At 46.4% G+C, this 22,801-nt stretch overlaps 1 protein-coding gene and 1 non-coding gene across 5 annotated transcripts in view; both read right to left on the reverse strand.

The window, feature by feature from the left end:
• The window catches only part of LOC126091949 (synaptotagmin 1-like), a 1,108,877-nt gene that overhangs the window by 170,970 nt on the left and 915,106 nt on the right, over positions 1-22,801 (reverse strand). For all 4 annotated transcript variants that reach the window (XM_049907282.1, XM_049907285.1, XM_049907284.1 and 1 more), the window contains one exon: positions 20,734-20,959. In XM_049907282.1, coding sequence (XP_049763239.1) covers positions 20,734-20,929 — 196 coding nt within the window. In that variant the 5' untranslated portion in view covers positions 20,930-20,959. The remainder of the gene's footprint in view (positions 1-20,733; positions 20,960-22,801) is intronic.
• Positions 14,189-14,262, reverse strand: Trnas-cga (transfer RNA serine (anticodon CGA)). The gene has a single exon. It is a non-coding gene; the product is annotated as a tRNA-Ser (tRNA).

Below are 22,801 nucleotides of genomic sequence, written 5' to 3' on the forward strand. Positions count from 1 at the left end.
GGACCGAGACTCGAACTCGGGACCTTTGCCTTTCGCGCGCAAGAGCTCTACCAACATTTTCTTTTTTTATTTCATTTTGTTCGTGATTGTTCGTTCTATTTGTTCGAGGCGGACGTCCCATGACGCTTGTTCAAGTTCATCGTCGTTCCATTAAATCACTTTTTTTATTACAAAGGGCGGATATCGCTTTGACCGAACACGCTGAGCTACCGTGCCGGCAGCCAACTGAGTTACCCAAGCGCGACTCACAATTTTAATTTTGCCAATACCTCGTCTCCTACCTTCCAAACTTCACAGAAATTCTCCAGCGAAACCTGCAGAGCTAGCACTCCTGGAAGAAAGGATATTGCGGAGACGTGGCGCAGCCACAGCCTGGGAGATGTTTCCAGAACGAAATTTTCACTCTAGAGCGTAGTGTGCGCTGATGGTCCCGAGTTCGAGTCTCGGTCCAGCACATAGTTTTATTCTGCCAGGAGGTTTCATATCAGGGCACACTCCGCTGCAGAGTGAAAATTTCATGCTGGAAACATAATTATAGTTTCACGTCCGGCGCCTTAAAAGTTATACATGCCTAACGCCAAATATTTAACACATTAACTCATTTATTAAATAGTTAGCCATTTAGAGCTGTCTTGAACATTGGGGTCGAGAGATTAGTGCTGAAACTCTCCTTAAGTAATAACTCTTAGCCGGCCGCAGTGGCCCAGCGGTTCTAGGCGCTACGGTCGCAGGTTCGAATCCTGCCTCGGGTATGGGTGTGTGTGATGTCCTTAGGTTAGTTAGGTTTAAGTAGTTCTAAGTTCTAGGGGACTGATGACCTCAGAATTTGAGTCCCATAGTGCTCAGAGCCATTTGAACCATTTTGAATAACTCTTTATGTTATCGTTTTCTAGTGCATCCGTTTGAACCTTTTTGAATAACTCTTATGTTATCGTTTTCTCTAGTGCATTCTAGCGAGATATTTGCAAACTTAGCATGGTCTCATTACAATGGATAGATCTGGCAATGGAGTGTACAGAAAAGTAAATTTAACGCTATAGAAACCTTGATATTGAAAAGGAGTAAACGAAACTAAACTTGACAGATTGGGAGAGGATGTGATATTGTTTCGGTGATTACAAACTCGAAACAAATTTGCAAAAAACTTGGCAGTATGACATCACTTATCAGTATGACCAGGTCTGGATGCATGCACTGATTCGGTTGAGAAGATTGTTACAAAGCCGTTGTATTCCGCCCTGAGGCAAACAAGCCCACAACTGTTCTAACAGGTTCTTGATATCCTGGATATTTAGCACTGGTCCGGAGTTAATGCCTGAGCTGGTCCCACGAACATTCTATTAGTGACAAGTCTGGGAATCTTGCTGTCAATCGCAGTACCTCAACAACATGGACACAGTGGTGTGTGTGGGCGAGCAATGACCTGTTGAAGAATGTCTCCACAATACCGGTGCATGAAAAGTAACACATGCGGACATGGGATAGCCATGACGTACCATTGTTCCCCCCTACCAGCCATGACCTGAACTCATACCCGATGGCTTCCCACATTATGACCGCATCTCGTGGTCGTGCGGTAGCGTTCTCGCTTCCCACGCCCGGGTTCCCGGGTTCGATTCCCGGCGGGGTCAGGGATTTTCTCTGCCTCGTGATGGGTGGGTGTTGTGTGCTGTCCTTAGGTTAGTTAGGTTTAAGTAGTTCTAAGTTCTAGGGGACTGATGACCATAGATGTTAAGTCCCATAGTGCTCAGAGCCATTTGAACCCACATCATGACGCCAGCAGTAAAACCGACGTACCTCTCCAGAGTACTGGAAGAATGGTACCTCTCGCCAGGTCTCCGCCATACCCGCCAACGATGGTCAAAAAATGGTTCAAATGGCTCTGAGCACTATGGGACTTAACATCTATGGTCATCAGTCCCCTAGAACTTCGAACTACTTAAACCTAACTAACCTAAGGACAGCACACAACACCCAGTCATCACGAGGCAGAGAAAATCCCTGACCCCGCCGGGAATCGAACCCGGGAACCCGGGCGTGGGAAGCGAGAACGCTACCGCACGACCACGAGCTGCGGACCAACGATGGTCATCCGGTGTGGTGCGGAACTGCGATTAGTAGTTGAACACAGCGCGATGCCATTCATCAGCTCATGATTCCATGTGACGGTACCACTACAAATGGAGGAGTTTGTGTTGTGGTGTTAACAAGCCTACGAATGGGACAGTAGTTACCTAATTCGACTGTTTCTAATCTCCAACCAGTGGTGCAGGATGACACAGACCGCTGCAGGAAGTCCATTAATTGTTTTCGGATGGCAGACGCAGATGTGAAGAGATTACGGTGTGCTTGGTGCTCAATATGGCGATTCTGCCTGTTGGTGGTCAGACGTGGTCGACTGGAACGTTGTCGATAAATATGCCTGCCCTCACATTGCCATGCAGTCCAGCATCAGGCCCCTGTCGCACCCGAATGGCTCACAAATTTGGACACCGCACGACTCGACCAGCCAGCCAAATGGAGACCCACAGTGAGGCCCCATCCAAACACTGTCAGGTGCTGATTACACCGTCTCGCTCGAGGTGTCCGTGTCCTTCACAGTGAACACTCAACATCTGACGCTGTTCACCGTCCTTACACACAGAGGTGACAAAAGTCGTGGGATAGCGAGATGCGCATATGCAGATGGCAGTAGCATCCTGTAGAAGAGGTATGAAAGGGTAGTGCATTGGCGGAGCTGTCATTTGTATTCAGGTGATTCATGTGAAAAGGCTTCCAAAGTGAAGGCCGGGGTGACCGAGCCGTTCTAGGCGCTACAGTCTGGAACCGCGCGACCGCTACGGTCGCAGGTTCGAATCCTGCCTCGGGCATGGATGTGTGTGATGTCCTTAGGTTAGTTAGGTTTAAAGTTCTAGGGGACTGATCACCTTAGAAGTTAAGTCCCATAGAGCTCAGAGCCATTTGAACCATTTTTGAGCTTCCAAAGTGATTAAGGCCGCAGGACGGGAATCAACGGACTTTGAACGCGGAATGGTAGTTGTAACTAGATGCATGGGACATTGCATTTCGGAAATCTTTATGAAACTCAGTATTCCGAGATCCACACTGTTGATAATATGACGAGAATACCAAATTTCAGATATTTCTCTCACCACGGACAACCCAGTAGCTAACGGCCTCCACTTAACGACCGAGAACTGTGACGTTTAGAGTTGTCATTTCTAAGAAGCAAGCAACACTGCGTGAGATAACCGTAGAAATCAATATGGGCATGCGAGGAAAGTATCCGTTACGACACAGTGGCTAAATTTGGCGTTAATAGGCTACGGCAGCAGACGACTGACACGAGTGCCTTTGCTAACAGCGCCACATCGCTTGCAGCGCCTGTCCTGGGCTCGTGACCATATCAGTTGGACACTAGACTACTGGAACACCGTGGCCTGGTCAGATGAGTCCCAGCTTCATATCTTGACGCTAGGGTTCGAGTGTGGCGCAGACACCACGAAGCCATGGACCCAGTTTGTCAGCAAGGCATTGCGCATGCTGATGATGGCTCCATAATGGTGTGGGCTGTGTTTACATGGAATGGACTGAGTTTTCTGATGCAGAACAGGTCATTCACAGGAAATGGTTGTGTTTGGCTACTTTGAGACCATTTGCAGTCATTCGTGTACTTCATGTGCCCAAACAACAACGAACCATGTCACTGGGCCACAATTATTCGCAAGTGGTTTGATTTGAAGAACATTCTGGACAATTCGAGCGAATGATTTGGCCACCCAGATTGCCCGACATCATCAGTCCCATCGAACATTTATGGGACACAATCTAGAGGTCAATTCGTGCACAAAATTCTGCGCTGGCAACACTTTCGCAATTATGAACGGCTGTAGAGGCTGCATTGCTGAGTATTTCTGCCGGGGACATCCAACGATTTGTTGAGTCCATCCCACTTTGAGTTGCAGCACTGTGCTGGGCAAATGGAGGTCCGACACGATATTAGGAGGTGTCCTATGTGTGGTGTCACCGCCAGACACAGCTTTTAAATCGGCCGCGGTCCGCTAGTATACGACGGACCCGCGTGTCGCCACTGTCAGTGATGGCAGACCGAGCGCCGCCACACGGCAGGTCTAGAGACACTGACTAGCACTCGCCCCAGTTGTACAGCCGACTTTGCAAGGAACGGTTCACTGACAACTACGCTCTTATTTGCCGAGACGATAGTTAGCATAGCCTTCAGCTACATTTGCTACGACCTAGCAAGGCGCCATTACCAGTATAGATATTGAGATTCTATTAATTTATCATCAAGAGCGACGTTCTACAAATGTGGATTAAAGTTAAGTATTCCAGAAGCAACGTACTTTTCTTTATAGCATTCATTACGTATCCTGTTTCAGACCTCACGCCAGCCTGCGTGAGTTTAAGCGCGTGCCTTTCGGCTTCCTCTAATTGTGTCTAGGCTGTCTTGTCTAGACACAACACTATGACTTTTGTCACGACAGTGTATACCCTACAAGGCCGGGTAACAATGCTAAACACGAAGAACACTAATGCACTCCGTCCTATCTGTCACAGAGAATTGCAACTCTCATCTTTTAAATACCAATTGATGGTGCTTATGTGTACGAAGTTACATTGACAAACGGCCATGTCTACTGAGTGTTTCACTTGCTTTGTCCCGCAGAGTTTTTTTTGTCCTTTGGGACTGTTGCACATCTCACTACGAGCCACCCCTGACGGAAACCATAGAAGACCTACAACTGGATGGTTGATCAGTCAACTGCGCTCCACTCTTCCAGAATGTGAAGCTAGCGCTCACACTGCACCACCTTGCACAGTCTGTCGTGTTGGTCGGTTATTGCGAAATCTGTAGAACATATCAGTTTCGAAAAACAGCGCCGAATAAGAGGTTTAAACTGGCAGGTACGCGAGAATAACGCTCGGCTTTCGATATAAATTAAAAAAAAAAAAACAAAAAAAAAATAAAAAACACAAAAAAATGAAAAAGTTGTTATATTAACTTAAGTATGTTGTTAAATTAACTTAATTATGTCATGTATTGGAAAATTTGACTCGTTCCACATCATTACGAAATATCGTATTCATGATCCATGGAACTAGTATTAATCTAATCTAATCTAATCTGTTCTAATTCAGTTTGTAAGAGGTCCATGATTAAAGAATTTGTTGCTAGCGCACTCGAGCAGATGTAATTTCGATGGATTGCTCACACGCTGCCTGCGATATGTAAGCTATAAGAGAATCTCAGACCAGAGAGCAGTGTTGTATGCAGTAAGAGCAGTGTCTGTGGCAGTAGGAGTAAGTAGTAGCGTGCAGTCTGGTGTATCGAGTTGGCTGGGCCGGTCGCGTGGAGCGATGGCGGTGCCTGAGCGTTGTAGTATAAGGTAAAAGCATCCTCGCGCATATGTAGTATTGTTGTATCAAGTCCCATGTAAATGCTTTTAAAAAGAAATCTTTTAATAATAGTCTTTCTTATAAAAATTAACCTAGACAATTATTCAGCTCAATTTTAAAGATTTTACTAATTTCTCCAATCCATGGTCAGCCTGATTATTGTAAAGAAAAATTAGTTGTTTCTTTTTATACATGACAAATCTATCGGCCAGCATTGCACTGAGCTGTGCCAGAAAAAATTCTTATAGGAGCAGATATACAGGGCTATTACAAATGATTGAAGCGATTTCATAAATTCACTGTAACTCCATTCATTGACATATGGTCACGACACACTACAGATACGTAGAAAAACTCATAAAGTTTTGTTCGGCTGAAGCCGCACTTCAGGTTTCTTCCGCCAGAGCGCTCGAGAGCGCAGTGAGACGAAATGGCGACAGGAGCCGAGAAAGCGTATGTCGTGCTTGAAAAGCACTCACATCAGTCAGTCATAACAGTGCAACGACACTTCAGGACGAAGTTCAACAAAGATCCACCAGCTGCTAACTCCATTCGGCGATGGTATGCGCAGTTTAAAGCTTCTGGATGCCTTTGTAAGGGGAAATCAACGGGTCGGCCTGCAGTGAGCGAAGAAACGGTTGAACGCGTGCGGGCAAGTTTCACGCGTAGCCCGCGGAAAATTGGCTCATGCCAGAACTGGAGACCGACAGCGCCGACTTCATCTTTCAACAGGATGGTGCCCCACCGCACTTCCATCATGATGTTCGGCATTTCTTAAACATGAGATTGGAAAACCGATGGATCGGTCGTGGTGGAGATCATGATCAGCAATTCATGTCATGGTCTCCACGCTCTCCCGACTTAACCACATGCGATTTCTTTCTGTGGGGTTATGTGAAAGATTCAGTGTTTAAACCTCCTCTACCGAGAAACGTGCCAGAACTGCGAGCTCGCATCAACGATGTTTTCGAACTCATTGATGGGGATATGCTGCGCTGAGTGTGGGAGGAACTTGATTATCGGCTTGATGTCTGCCGAATCACTAAAGGGGCACATATCGAACATTTGTGAATGCCTAAAAAAACTTTTTGAGTTTTTGTATGTGTGTGCAAAGCATTGTGAAAATATCTCAAATAATAAAGTTATTGTAGAGCTGTGAAATCGCTTCAATCATTCGTAATAACCCTGTATACGCGTTATCCGGCGACCTTATTGAGGTAAGAATTTTCAGTTTATTCAGAATGAATTTTCAGGGCCATGACGCAGCACTGCTGTCGTCCAAAATTTACCAGTTTAAATTCACAGTCAGTTATTGAAAGGTTATAAGTGAGCCACAGTTTTATTGAGAGGTTAGTCACATTGTATTATTGGTAGTTTACGGAAACCATTTATTGGGAGGTTACGCGGAATGTAAATTATAAATAATTATATTTTTACTGTTGGGAGGTTTCGGAACTTAACTGTGGGGAGGTTACAAGCTCTCTCATTTTTTAAGATGGTACTTGTTTGGCTTTGATTTAACGGATGTTGCAGAATCCTAAAATAGATTATATGAGCGAGAAGGGCGAACCACCGTCACCGCGCTGGGGTCTGCGTCGGCAGGCGGGCGGAGCGCGATGCTCAATATCGATAGGCGACCTCCGGCGCCCCACCACCGCCGCTATTCAGCCAAGAACACCGCCGGCTCGACACGCAACGACGCCCTGGAGTCGATAAGGCGCGCTCTGCCGTCTCAGCCCGCACCGGCGCCCCGGGCAGTTTGCCGGCGACACCGAAAGACGCAGATGGCGCCTTGCACAGCGTTTCAGCAGGGTTTAACGACGTAGAAACGGACGACTGGAAATAAACGTGCAAGTCACTGTCGGCAGTAAACGGAACGTTACCACTTTTATCGCTTTTCCAATTGGTCTCTTAAGTGTGTTGTGGAACGTATTTAGAATACACAGATGTGACTAAAGTCGCAGATGGCGGTAGTATCGAGTACAAAAGGTATAAATGATCAGCGCATTGGTGCAGCTGTCATATGTACTCAGGTGATTCGCGAGAGAAGGTTTCCGACGATTATGATCGCACGACGGGAATTAAGAGACTTTGCTCACTGAATGGCAGTTGGAGCTTGAAAAATGGTACATTCCATTTCGGAAATCATTGTTGTTGTTGTGGTCTTCAGTTCAGAGACTGGTTTGATGCAGCTCTCCATGCTACTCTATCCTGTGCAAGCTTCTTCATCTCCCTGTACCTACCGCAATCTTCATCCATTGAATCTGTTGAGTGTATTCATCTGTTGGCCTCCCTCTATGATTTTTACCCTCCACGCTGCCCTCCAATACTAAATTGGTGATCCCTTGATGCCTCAGAACATGTCCTACCAACCGATCCCTTCTTCTAGTCAAGTTGTGCCACAAACTCCTCTTCTCTCCAATTCTATTCAGTACCTCCTCATTAGTTATCTGATCTACCCATCTAATCTTCAGCATTCTTCTGTAACACCACATTTCGAAAGCTTCTATTCTCTTCTTGTCAAAACTATTTAACGTCCACGTTTCACTTCCATACAAGGCTACACTTCATAGAAATACTTCCTGACACTTAAATCTATACTCGATGTTAACAAATTTTTCTTCTTCAGAAACGCTTTCCTTGCCATTGCCAGTCTACATTTTATATCCTCTCCACTTCGACCATCATCAGTTATTTTGCTCCCAAAATAGCAAAACTCCTTTACTACTTTAAGCGTCTCATTTCCTAATCTGATTCCCGTAGCATCACCCGATTTAATTCGACTACATTCCATTATCCTCATTTTTCTTTTGTCGATGTTCATCTTTCAGGACACTGTCCATTCCGTTCAGCTGCTCTTCCAGGTCCTTTGCTGTTTCTGTCGTGGTCGTGCGGTAGCGTTCTCACTTCCCACGCCCGGGTTCCTGGGTTCGATTCCCGGCGGGGTCAAGGATTTTCTCTGCCTCGTGATGACTGGGTGTTGTGTGATGTCCTTAGGTTAGTTAGGTTTAAGTAGTTCTAAGTTCTAGGGGACTGATGACCATAGATGTTAAGTCCCATAGAGCTCAGAGCCATTTGAACCATTTTTTTGCTGTCTCTGACAGAATTACAATGTCATCGGCGAACCTCAAAGTTTTTATTTCTTCTCCAAGGATTTTAATTTCTACGCCGAATTTTTCTTTTGTTTCCTTCACTGCTTGCTCAATATACAGATTGAATAACATCGGGGACAGGCTACAACCCCGCCTCACTCCCTTCCCAACCACTGCTTCCCTTTCATGCCCTGGACTCTTATAACTGCCATCTGGTTTTTGTACAAATTGTAAATAGCCTTTCGGTCCCTGTATTTTACCCCTACCACCTTCAGAATATGAAAGAGAGTATTCCAGTCAACGTTGTCAAAAGCTTTCTCTAAGTCTACAAATGCTAGAAACTTAGGTTTGCCTTTTCTTAATGTATTTTCTAATATAATTCGTAGGGTCAGTATTGCCTCACGTGTTCCAATATTTCTACGAAATCCAAACTGATCTTCCCCGAGGTCGCCTTCTACCTGTTTTTACATTTGTCTGTAAAGAACTTGTGTTAGTATTTTGCAGCCGTGGCTTATTAAACTGATAGTTCGGTAATTTTCACATCTGTCAACACCTGCTTTCTTTGGGGTTGGAATTATTATATTCTTCTTGAAGTCTGAGGGTATTTCGCCTATTTCATACATCTTGCTCACCAGCTGGTAGAGATCTCTCAGGGCTGGCTCTCCCAAGGCTATCTGTAGTTCAAATGGAATGTTGTCTACTCCAGGGGCCTTGTTTCGACTCAGGTCTTTCAGTGCTCTGTCAAACTCTTCACGCAGTATCTTATCTCCCATTTCGTCTTCATCTACATCCTCTTCCATTTCCATAATATTGTCCTCAAGTACATTGCCCTTGTATAGACCCTCTATATACTCCTTCCACCTTTCTGCTTTCCCTTCTTTGCTTAGGACGTGTTTTCCATCTGAGCTCCTCTTTAATTTTCCTGTAGTATCTATCTTACCCCTAATTGGATGTGCCTCTACATCCTTACATTTGTCCTCTAGCCATCCCTGCTTAGACATTTTGCACTTCCTATCGATAATTTTCAAATCTGTCTTGAAGTCTGAGGGTATTTTGCCTGTCTCAGACATCTTGCTCACTAGATGGTAGAGTTTTGTGAGGCCTGGCTCTCGCAAGGCTGTCAGTATTTCTAATGGAATGTTGTCTACTCCCGGGCCCTTGTTTCGACTTAGGTCTTTCAGTGTTCTGTCAAGCTCTTCGCGCTGTATCATATCTCTCATTTCATCTTCATCTACACCCTCTTCCATTTCTACAATCGTTAAGAAATTCAATATTCCGAGATCCACGGCGAAGAGAGTGTGGCGAGAACATCAAATTTCAGGCGTTAACTCTCACCACGGACCAAGCAGTGGCCGACGGCCTTCACTTAACGACCGAGAGCACCGTCGTTTACGTAGAATTGTCGGTACTAATAGACAAGCAACTCCTAGTGGAATAACCGCAGAAATCAATTTGGGACGTACGACGAACGTATCCGTTAGGTTAGCGTTGTGAAATCTGGCGTTGACTGGCCCTGGCAGCAGACGACCTACCTTTCCTAACAGCACGACATCGCTTGTAGTGCCTCTGCTAGGCTCGTGACCATATCGCTTGGATCCTAGACGACCGGTAATCCGTGGCCTGATCAGATGAGTCCCGATTTCAGTTGGTAAGATCTGATAGTACGGTTAGAGTGTGAGTGTTGTGAGCAAGCCACTGTGCAAGGTGGTAGTGGCTCCATCAAAAAGGTATGGGCTGTGTTTACATGGAACGATTGGGTCCTCTGCTCCAACTGAACCGACCAGTGACTGGGAATGATTATATTCGACTATACGGAGACCATTTTCAGCCATTCATGGTCTTCATGTTGCCAAACAAGGATGCAATTTTTATGGATGACGAGCTCCTTGTTACCGGGCCACAATTGTTCGTGATTGGTTTGAAGGACATTCTGGACAAACCGAGGGAATGAAATGGCCACCCAGGTCGCCCGACGGAAAACCCGTCGAACATTCATGGGACATGATGGAGAGGTCAGTTCGTGCACAAAATCCTGCACCGTCAACACTTTCGCGATTATGGACGGCTATAGTGGTAGCATGGCTCAATATTTTTTCTGAGGACTTCCAAAGACTTGTCGAGTCCATGCCACGTCGAATTACTGCATTATGCCGGGAAAAAGGAGGTCCGAAACGATGTTGGGAGGATCCCATGGCTTTTTCATCTCTGCGTATACTATCTCCTCTAGCTATTCTTCACTACTCTTGTCACGTAATAATTGTGTTTTATCGGGACTGTTAATTTAATTTAAACTGATATAATCGCAATGTTTTCTTAGAGTTAAACGTCAGTGTTTTTCTTGTTTGTTTTCTTTTATTTATCTACTGTTTCGCTTTTATTTGCATTATCACTGCGCTCTTCAACTTGTTCACGAATATTGTAACTCCTTTGTCAACGACAGTCATTTAAAGTCTGATGATGACCTTGTAAGTCGAAACCGGTTAACAAAATGGATTAATACATTAGAACATGCACGATATTGTGCTCGTAATTTCTAACCATTTACAGGCTGAAACTTCCTGGCAGATTAAAACTGTGTGCCCGACCGAGACTCGAACTCGGGACCCTTGCCTTTCGCGGGCAAGTGCTCTACCAACTGAGCTACCGAAGCACGACTCACGCCCGGTACTCACAGCTTTCCTTCTGGCAGTACCTCGGCTCCTACATTCTAAACTTTACAGAAGCTCTCCTGCGAACCTGGCAGAACTAGCACTCCTGAAAGAAAGGATATTGCGGAGACATGGCTTAGCCACAGCCTGGGGGATGTTTCCAGAATGAGATTTTCACTCTGCAGCGGAGTGTGCGCTGATATGAAACTTCCTGGCAGATTAAAACTGTGTGCCCGACCGAGACTCGAACTCGGGACCTTTGCCTTTCGCGGGCAAGTGCTCTACCAACTGAGATACCGAAGCACGAGTCACGCCCGGTACTCACAGCTTTCCTTCTGCCAGTACCTCGGCTCCTACATTCCAAACTTTACAGAAGCTCTCCTGCGAACCTTGCAGAACTAGCACTCCTGAAAGAAAGGATATTGCGGAGACATGGCTTAGCCACAGCCTGGGGGATGTTTCCAGAATGAGATTTTCACTCTGCAGAGGAGTGTGCGCTGATATGAAACTTCCTGGCAGATTAAAACTGTGTGCCCGACCGAGACTCGAACTCGGGACCTTTGCCTTTCGCGGGCAAGTGCTCTACCAAACAGGCTGTTTCTAAAATAAATGTGAAAAATCAGAGGGCTGATACAGTGGGTCATAACAAATATCCTTCACATAGCAACACATGGCTGCATCCCTTAACGTTCAGTCCTAGGCTTCATTGAGGAGCATCGCTTCCCGCTTGGGACACAGGCATACAAACTGCCTTCCGGATCGTTATGGTAGCAGGTCGGCAGACAGCGTTTTCAATTTCTCTGTCACAGCAAGATAAAAGAGAAGTGGGGTTGAGGTTTAAAGGGAAGGGTAGTTGACGTTTCATATCCTAATTCGCAAATAGGTACATAAATTTCTCGAAATTACATCCTCCTTTTTGAATGGACCTTGTGTAACGAAGCCTGAGTGATTGTAGCACCCTTTCAAACAACCTGTAAAATTGTGGGATTGCATCAAAGCTACCATAATTCGCGGTATCAGCTCTTCATCGGTCTAGGTATTCCGTAAACGACAGATTCCAGGTGTCCCCGAACGAAAACATCAAGGGCTGTAAAGTTGGGGAACGTACAGGCCATGCCATCGGCCCATCGCACCCTTTTCAGTTCTCACCAAAGAACTCATCGGAATGATTTCACACCGCATGAGCGAAATTTACAGCAGGACCACCATGTTGGTATCATATGCCCTGTCGCACGTTGAGTGGGACACATTACAATAACTCTGGTAATGTTTGCCTGAAGGAGATTAGGTATCTCTTTGTGTTCAGTCGTCGGGGGAGCATGTATGGACCAATCAGATTATCGCCTAACAAACCAGATCAAACGCTGAAGCTCTCTTTGTGACTAAGAACAAAGGCGGCGTGCGGATTTCTTGTGTCCACACGTACTGAGTGTGGCTGTTGAACACACTTTCTTCCGTAAAGGCTGCCTCATCTGTAAAGAGTACAAAGTGTTGGAGTTCAGGTAGAATGGTACACTTCTACAAAAACTAACTGGCAGAAGTCAATGCGACCTGGAAAATCCTCTGGATTCAGGGGTGAATTTTCTGAAGGCCGTAAGAGTGTAAATCATCTTCATTCCACACACGCCATCGTGCAATGACTTCTACCCATTTCTCGATGAAGACTTAATGAGCTTATTTACAGCAGTTCTAACGTCTCCTCTTCAAACTCTGATGTACCCACTGTGTGTTGACGACTGTGTCAGTCCGTCCTTCGCAGCTGTATCACAAAATGAATGCATCGGGTTTCGATACAGCCTTTAAATGCACGTGCACCATTATGAAATCTCGTCGGCGGACAACTCAAAATGGTTCATATGGCTATGAGCACTATGGGACTTACATCTGAGGTCATCAGTCCCCTAGAACTTAGAACTACTTAACCCTAACTAACCTAAGGACATCACACACATCCATGCCCGAGGCAGGATTCGAACCTGCGACCGTAGCGGTCGCGCGGTTCCAGAATGCAACGCCTAGAACCGCTTGGCCACACCGGCCGGCTGGACAACTAACCTCAAGTGGACTTGTGTCTCTTAGGGATCTATGGGTGGCGGTCAACATGCATGGATCTGACTGTCTGCAATTTGGGAACTGTAGAACGTACAACTGTTGAGCAGCGAGAGCATTTCCATCAATCGCCCCGTAATTACAGCGTACATCTGGCCTTTCGTTCCAAGAAAAGGCTCCGTTTTCCGTCTGCTCTACACAGTACTAAACAGAAGTGAGTCCTCATTGGATTTCACACATTGACGAAGCGCGAACCAGCCTCTGCAGTGTACACAGGCGCCGCCCTCTGTGCGACATCAAATCAGACAGGCATTTACACTGCCAAACGCAATGTGTTCGCATACCAACAAAATGGCAAAAGAAACTCCGTGGTGTTGACCTGCCCTAAATATCTGATTACATGTCGACTCGGATGCCGAGTTGTAAGCCTACCTTCCAGGCAGCGCGTGACCCTGTTAAATGACGCCTAGCGCAGAACGCTAACCGATGCGGACGTGAATTGCTACGTGAAAGTTGCTTGTTATGACCTACTCTACGAGTCCTCTCATTTTTTACATTCATTCTAGGAACACCCTATATATGTTTTTAGATACTTTGGATGTTTATAGCGGGCAGTAAAATGAAACGACCCAGATGGAAAAAAGTAACTGAACTGAAACTTCCTGGCAGATTAAAACTGTGTGCCCGACCGAGACTCGAACTCGGGACCGTTGCCTTTCGCGGGCAAGTGCTCTACCAACTGAGCTACCGAAGCACGACTCACGCCCGGTACTCACAGCTTTAGTTCTGCCAGTACCTCGTCTCCTACCTTCCAAACTTTACAGAAGCTCTCCTGCGAACCTTGCAGAACTAGCACTCCTGAAAGAAAGGATATTGCGGAGACATGGCTTAGCCACAGCTTGGGGGATGTTTCCAGAATGAGATTTTCACTCTGCAGCGGAGTGTGCGCTGATATGAAACTTCCTGGCAGATTAAAACTGTGTGCCCGACCGAGACTCGAACTCGGGACCTTTGCCTTTCGCGGGCAAGTGCTCTACCAACTGAGCTACCGGGCAAGGTCCCGAGTTCGAGTCTCGGTCGGGCACACAGTTTTAATCTGCCAGGAAGTTTCATATCAGCGCACACTCCGCTGCAGAGTGAAAATCTCGTTCTGGAAAGTAACTGAACTGTTTATTATTTCACAAGGAATCGCTATAACTGTTGGTACATTTATCCCACTCTGAGATTAGACGCTCAGTGCCTTCAGGGCGAAACGTTTGTGGTTAAATATCAGATGTCTGATCATGCTTCCTGTCCAATCCAAATTCCCAATTTGTCGCACACTTCTTCCATAGTGTCCCCTGTCCATATTCTTCACTGATCGCAGCATCTGTCATGATTTCCCGCAAGAGGTCGGACTTGTCCCAAAGAAAAGTCGCCGTTCATATAATAGTAATATTAAAACTTCATGCTATCTTCAGTGCAGATGCACCCTAAGTCCGACTTCCTGAGGGAATCAAGTGAGGTACTGCAACCAACGAGGAAAATTGATATTGTTACACTATGGTACAAGTGTGCAACACATTGGGAATTTGGGTTGGAAGGGAAGCGTGCCCAGATAGCCGAAGCGGTTAAGGTGATCCTTCGCATAAATTCCGTGCGGGATTAGCCGAGCGGTCTTAGGCGCTGCAGTTATGGACTGTGCCGCTGGTCCAGGCGGAGGTTCGAGTCCTCCCTCGGGCATGGGTGTGTGTGTTTGTCCTAAGGATAATTTAGGTTAAGTAGTGTGTAAGCTTAGGGGACTGATGACCTTAGCAGTTAAGTCCCATAAGATTTCACACACACATTTTTTGAACTTCGCATAAATCGAAAAATCGGGGTTCGAGTTCCAATTCGGCACTGAATTATTTCATTGCTCTGATGCTGCTGTCACTGGTATTTCTCTTTCGGGAGTCGGAAAGGACTTTACAACTCTGGAATGATATAGAAATTTATTGAGGTAACTTCTGAATCGGTAGATGTGTTATTTTGTAGCAAACAAACTCAAGATTCATATAAAAGTTTCAAGTGTCATTTTGATTTCGTGTAACTGCTAACTGCAATGCGACAAGCATCCCAACAGTAATCAATTTCTTTCCACACTTGTAGCAGCAAATCGGGTGTAACTTCTACAACGGCAGCGTAGAATCGATTTTTCAGGTCTGCTAAATTGTACGGTAGGTGAGAGACATTCACGCAATCTTTAATGAAACCGTAGAGAGAGAGACCCAGTGGTGGCAAACTAGGGAGCGAGGTTACCACGCTATTGGCCCTTCACGGCCAGTCCAACGACCTGCGAAGCGATTATCGAGGAAACCTCGAAGTTCCGTCAGGAAATGAGGTGGTGCACCGTCTTGCTGGTAGTAAACCATCCTATCTCCGTCATCTTCATCGATCTGTGTAATTAAAAAGTTTGCAAGCCTATATAGATACACAATAACAGTGACAGTTTTCTCCTTAAAGCAGAAAGGGCCTTACACTTTCAGTTTGCTAAGGGCAAAAAACACATTAACTTTGGGGATAACACAAATGTTTGCCAGGAACGCATGTGAATTTTCGCTGCCCCATATTCTGCAGTTTTGGTTGTTCACCATGCTACTGATATGAAACGTTGACTCATCGCTCAAGGTTATTGCGTTCAGGAATGTCTCGTCGTCCTCTGTCTGATGCAACATTTCTGCACAGAATTCCCCACGAGCAACCTTATCTGCATCGCTAATGGCACTGTGAATGTGTACGGTTGCAAAGTTCAAACGTCTACGCAGTACTCGACAAACAGTCTTTTGTGGAATTCCAGTCATGCGAGACGTATGTCGGGCTTATTCTTTTAGACTGCAGGCAAAGCTCTCCCTAATCTGTTCGACATAATCATTAACATGCGAGCGACAACATGTCTCAACAATGTTCTTGTGCTAAGAGTAAATTGCAAGCCTGCTTGGAGGTTCCTTAGCGCATTCGGTGCAAAATTTACGCCGAACAGTGGTTGCAGAGTTTGTTTCATGAAACCAAAACACACAGCGAGCAGGCTCCACACCAGTGAAAGTAACTATTTTAACTGTTCTCTATGTGGGCTCTCCTGATGAAGACAATGCTCATGAATCAGACTTTGGAGAAAAATTGTGTCACGAAAATTTAACCCTGGATAGCTGATGCCAGTAGGAACCAAAAACACTAATGTCGTGTAGGTCGACAACGCAGCATTTTTATACAACGGAAACTTGGCGCCACGCGCTCCGATCGGCCTTGGGATTGTCCTGTTGCCGTTCGTCGGTTGACTGGCAGCGCTATGGTTGTCGGTTCACACATACAAACGTCCCTCGCCCCATCACCGCCCTAACGTAGTACGCACACGTGTCGAATAGGTCTTGCTGTTGGTCTCCACCTTACGTCAGAGGCCTTCACACGTAAGCTTCGCTTCGGAGCACACACTAGTCAACTGCGATTCAATCATACAATAAGCATGGCGGCACAGCATTCGTTTTAAGAACAACGATATAGGTTTTTTTTTATGGACTAGCCGACGGCAATGTTCATGAAGCTCCAGGTTAGTCCGCAGCTCGTGGTCGTGCGGTAGCGTTCTCGTTTCCCACGCCCGGGTTCGATTCCCGGCGGGGTCAGGGATTTTATCTGCCTCGTGATGACTGGGTGTTGTGTGCTGTCCTTAGGTTAGTTAGGTTTAAGTAGTTCTACGTTCTAGGGGACTGATGACCATAGCTGTTTAGTCCCATAGTGCTCAGAGCCATTTGAATTTGAAGCTCCAGGTTATATGAGGAACGGTACCCAGCAAGACGTCACCCACACCCGCAACTCACCGGCGACTTGGCGAAACAGGCTCGTTAGCGGGATATCATGGTGATGCTGGAAGACCTCGAACACGACGGGATGCTGCATTTGAGGAGACTGTTCTCGAGCACCTCGAAGAAGCACCTATGACAAGTACTCGAGCGATTGGACACGACATGGTCACTCAGCGGTTAATCTGGGAGGTTTTGAGGGATAACGGCCAGCAGCCATTTAGTTTCCATCCTGTCCAAGATCTAAATCCTGTGGCGGACTATGAATACAGGCTAGAGTTTTGCCGGTGGTTTCTGCGACGTATTGCACGATCTCCCGACTTCTCTGCCGTTGTGTTGTTTACCGACTAGTGCTCCTTCTATGGGGATCGCTCGACATTTGGGTAGGCATCGTGGGTGACTGCAGGCAATGACTTCCGTGTGGGATTAGCATCCGGCAACAGGGTAATGCCGCAGCCAATCGAGCGCTTGGTTCCAAGTTTCCGTAGTTTAAAAATTGGTCCGTATACCTCCTCGACTTACCGGGCCAAATTATCTTCACTCTTTGCAAGAAACTCTACTCAGTCTGCTGGAAGATGATCCCCTGGACATACGGCTACGCATGTGGTTGCAGCATGATGGGGCGCCCGGACATAACAGTAGTGCTGTGCGCGGATATTTAAATGAACTCTTCGACGGCCGGGTAATTGGCGGAGGTGCTCGTAGGACGTGGCCCCCGCGATCACTAGACCTCACGCCACCGGACTTCTTCCTGTGGGGATCCTTCAAGGTTCTAGTTCACCCAACCGGACGCGAACCACCTAGAAACGAAGAGGAATTAATGGATCGCATTCAATATGCCGCCAATTACTTCAGAGCAATGCCAGGAATCTTTGAAAGAGTTCGGCAAAACACCGTTCGGCGTTACCAAGCTTGTGTCGCGTCAGACGGTAGCCAGTTCGAGCACCTGCTTTTCAGGGCCGACATAATTTTGTTGAAGACTTTCTGTACCCTAACTAACAGCTGTCGACGGGTTTGTTCCGATTACGTTTTATCATGAAACTACAATGAATGTGTCGGGACCCAGAGGGATTCGCCCACAGGCCCGCAGAGTGGAAGGCTGGAGCGCTACCACCGAGCGTACGGGCCGCTCGGATACATCGCGATCACCGGCAGGCAAAGCGTTCGCGGTCATGCGTTGTCCACAGCATCCGGCAACAGGGTAATGCCGCAGCCAATCGAGCGCTTGGTTCCAAGTTTCCGTAGTTTAAAAATTGTGCTTTGTCGACCTACACAACATTAGTAATTTTGATTCCTACCTGCATCAGCTATCTTGGGCTCAAATTTCGTGACACAATTTTTTTGTTTTCCTGGGGAACACCGGGGGATGCGTACCCCTAAACTTTTTCGTCGACAAAGTAATTTTTTTACGATGTTTAGAACTTGGAAGTGCGCCAAGAATTTATTTCACGGACAAAAATATTTTATTTCATTTCTTTGTGTTGGTAATTGCAATACGAACGGTAGCAGTGCAGTTCTTGGATGGGAAAAATGATGCCATTGACTCTTTCAAGCATTTCGAAGCTGCGGCAACCGTTCTCGACAACTGAATCGCTGGCAGCCAGTTCCACAAGCATGTAGTGCCCTCGTCCCCTAATAGTGGGCGATGGTAGTGCTAAACGGATACGCGTTCGCTCAAACGCCGAGCTACCGATAGATGTCTCTACGGTCCCGCTACCATCATCCTTCGCGAATTATTGCCATCTTTGTTTTGTTATTCTTCATTCGTTTGCGTTTGCTGTTCCGTTCTTGTCGGTTGGGCGAAGTTTTGGAGTGTGTCCTGTCTTTCATTGCAACTTGTAAGTTAAGTTGGAAGTGAGAGATGAGCAGAAAACTAGGGATTGATGGGAATCGCATGCTTCATTTGAGGTGATGTAAACTGAAGTGTTCGATACCACATTCTGTTGTATGTTTCTCGGTATCGTCTGCTTCATTTGAGAAGCTTTTCAACTGAAGAGTCCGATACTATTTTTTATGTAGTTCGTCATGTTAATGACGTTATGGCTAAAAGCAGATGGATAGTATCCCATGCTTCAGTTATAAGTAATTTTCACTGCATTATATCCAATGTCGGAATACCTTCAAACTCTTTTTTAGGAAAACTTTCAGGAAACATTTCTCACACACAAATAAAGAAAAGATGTTATGTGGACATGTGTCCGGAAATGCTTACTTTCCATGTTAGAGCTCATTTTAGTTTCGTCAGTATGTTCTCCCACCTACGCTCAATGGAGCACGTTATCATGATTTCATATGGGATACTCTACCTGTGCTGCTAGAACATGTGCCTTTACAAGTACGACACAACATGTGGTTCATGCATGATGGAGCTCCTGCACATTTCAGTCGATGTGTTCGTACGTTTCTCAACAACAGATTCGGTGACCGATGGATTGGTAGAGGCGGACCAATTCCATGGCCTCCACGCTCTCCTGACCTCAACCCTCTTGACTTTCATTTATGGGGGCATTTGAAAGCTCTTGTCTACGCAACCCCGGTACCAAATGTAGAGACTCTTCGCGCTCGTATTGTGGACGGCTGTGATACAATACGCCATTCTCCAGGGCTGCATCAGCGCATCAGGGATTCCATGCGACGGAGGGTGGATGCATGTATCCTCAGTAACGGAGGACATTTTGAACATTTCCTGTAACAAAATGTTTGAAGTCACGCTGGTACGTTGTGTTGCTGTGTGTTTCCATTCCACGATTAATGTGGTTTGAAGAGTAGTAATAAAATGAGCTCTAACATGGAAAGTAAGCGTTTCCGGACACATGTCCACATAACATATTTTCTTTCTTTGTGTGTGAGGAATGTTTCCTGAAAGTTTGGCGGTACCATTTTGTAACACCGTATATATATATATATATATATATATATATATATATATATATATATATATATATATATATATATATATATATAGTGTGTGTATGTGGTGGTAACTGTTCCTTTGGACATGTTAAGAACAACAGACATCACACATATATTACTAAATGATTTTTAGTGCAGTCTTGTTAAGAGCTTCGCTTGTGCCAAACTGTAATGGTTAAAATATATTATGATGAATGTATTCTTCAAACTTTAGAAAATACTGGAATTTATGTCACTGATCTCCTATAACCAGTGCTGTGGAATGCAGCACAGTCATGTGTACATTACCCTAAACATTATGATTATTGACATGTGGAATAATCGGGTGTAGTGCCGGATGTTTGTGTCGCTCTGGCACAATATTTCGGCCACGTAACTCGTTGCCTTCTTCAGGTGCTACCTGAGACTGCCGTATTGGAGGCTCTTGTCCAGTATTTATGCCCAGAGGGCGCTGGGTGCTCTCTCTCTGCCGTCCGCGCCCGCCTGGCGCTGCTTGTAATGTGTTGTCTCTTCCCCGGTGCTCCGTCGGACTTCCGCGCCCGACTTGGTCGCCATCTGTGGCAGCTGTCTGAGGCTCACCCTGTGTCGGGCGTTCCGTTCCGAAATATTGTGCCAGAGCGACACAAACATCCGGCAGTCGACCCGATTATTTCACATGTCAAGATCTCGCCGGGAAAGCCTGAAGATTTACATTATTATTATTCTCAATTCAAAATTCCGAACAGTTAATGCTCCCCGAAAGGAAGTGGTACCCCCTGGCAGAGACGGGCCCATAGCATGTGTTACATGTGGTGCTCGCACCTGCGGTGGTGGGCAACTGCTGGTTGTTGCCGGCGAGGATGTTGTGGCCGTGGTGGGGCAGCGAGGGCGCGGCCGTGGTGGTGGGCGGCAGCGCGCCGCCCCCCGCCTCCTCCGCCACCGTCGTCGCCTCCGTCGAGTCCTCCGTCGGCTCCAGCTCGCCCGCCTCCCGCCTCCACAGCCTCAGGGACGGCGCCATCTTCTGCTCTGCTGTGTGTGGCTTTCTTCACTGCAACACACAAAACAGGCGGTCAGTAAATGGTCGCATTTGTTCATGGTCAATAAAATGTCGACAATGCAGCGCATAAAGTGGACTATGTAACGGTTCTGACAAAATAATGCACATTTTTCCTTTGTTATTTCATTGCCATCGCCCCACATGGACAGGGAGTGGGCTCTCAGCGGACACATGTCTCCACTCTACACCTACATGTCAGTAAAATTTTTAAAACATACTGTAAAACTGGACGAGGCAGTTGACAAAACGAATGTTCCAGATAATAAAAAGACATTTATATTCAACTGCATAATTTAAAATATATAAGGCGGATTTGTATATTAATTAAAAGATTGACAGAGGGATAGCTGCATAAGATAGAAAAGTGAAAAATCGGTGAGTTGACTAATTAAGATAGAGACATAGACGAGTAAGGTGATGAGTGGACCTAGACTGCTAGGAAGAGGGGTACCATGGAAACATAGCAGTTGCGGCCGTGCATAAGAGAGTGTTTGTGTGGACGGGTGCTTGGAGGAGAAATTCAGTAGAGTGAAGGGGGATGCTGTTCCTGACCCGACCGTAAGGTGTGGGTGGAGAGGAGTGGAGAGCAGGGGAACAGAAAGGAACCCTGACCGGGGGAGGTGAGGTGGGTTCTTTTAGATTTGGTAGGATGGGTATGTATCAGGACAGATCTCATCATCAAGTAAGGAAAGGCGTTTTCGTTGGAGGAGTGATGAATGTGTGTTTGTGTGTAGCAAACCAAGATGTGCCTAAGATTGGACATGGAGCCTGACATTGGTACGAGGGGCCATCAGGAAGTAATAGTTTGCTGTTTAAAAAAATGCGTATTTTGTTGTGGGACATCATGGAATATTTTCACTTCAGCCCCTATAGTTTTACGAAGTTCCGATAGGTGACGACGCTACACAGAGCCTTCAAAATGGCGTCTGTAATGCAGTTGAGTTCCAAGCAGAGAGCTATCATTAAGTTACTTTTGGCGCGAAGCCACATCATCGTAGATACCCCACAGACGCTTGCAAAATGTCTACAGAGACCTGGAAGTGAACAAAAGCACGGCGAGTCGTTGGGCGAGGCGTCGGTCGTCATCGCAACAAGGTCGCATAAACCTGTCCAATCTCCAGCTTACCAGCCGGCCGCACACAGGTATGACTCCTGCAGTGTTGAAACGAGCGGACACTCTCATTCCAGGAGATCGACGGATCACATCCAGACAACTCGCTACACAAGTGGATGTGTCTTTTAGTAGTGATGACACATTCGTTCACCAGTTGTGTACCCATTGGGTTCCTCCCCGCCTAACTAAAGACCAGAAAGAGCAACGACGGGCCTTGTATGTGGAATTACTTGCGCGTTACGAGGCTGATCATGACAATATATTGTTGAACATAGTCACAGGTGATGAAACATGGGGTCATCGCTTCAACATAATCCCGTTCACTGCGACAGCCTTACGCCACCTTACATGCCTACTTGGTACCACTTTACTGATCTAAGTCAGATCCAACGTCCTGCTGCAACAATAATCTCCCCAAAATTCACCCACTACTTTCCGTGGAATGCATCCTTTATTCGTCGAAAGGTATGGAAGTCGTAAGGTGCGAGATCTGGGCTGGTGTGACGTTACGCCATGGATTTCCTGCCGCCACGACAATTCTGTCCACTAGGTCCTCCGGCGATGTGACATGTGTTTCATACACGAGGCCCTTCAGATACACTCCCCCCCCCCCCCCCCCCGCCCACACACACACAGAAGAAAAAACCGATTGGAGGCAGATCAGGTGATCGTGGTAGCCAAGCGACTGGCCCATCGTGACCAATCCAGCGGCCCGGAGA

Source organism: Schistocerca cancellata, chromosome 7 (genome assembly GCF_023864275.1).
Source record: "Schistocerca cancellata isolate TAMUIC-IGC-003103 chromosome 7, iqSchCanc2.1, whole genome shotgun sequence".
Taxonomy (NCBI): Eukaryota; Metazoa; Arthropoda; class Insecta; order Orthoptera; family Acrididae; genus Schistocerca; species Schistocerca cancellata.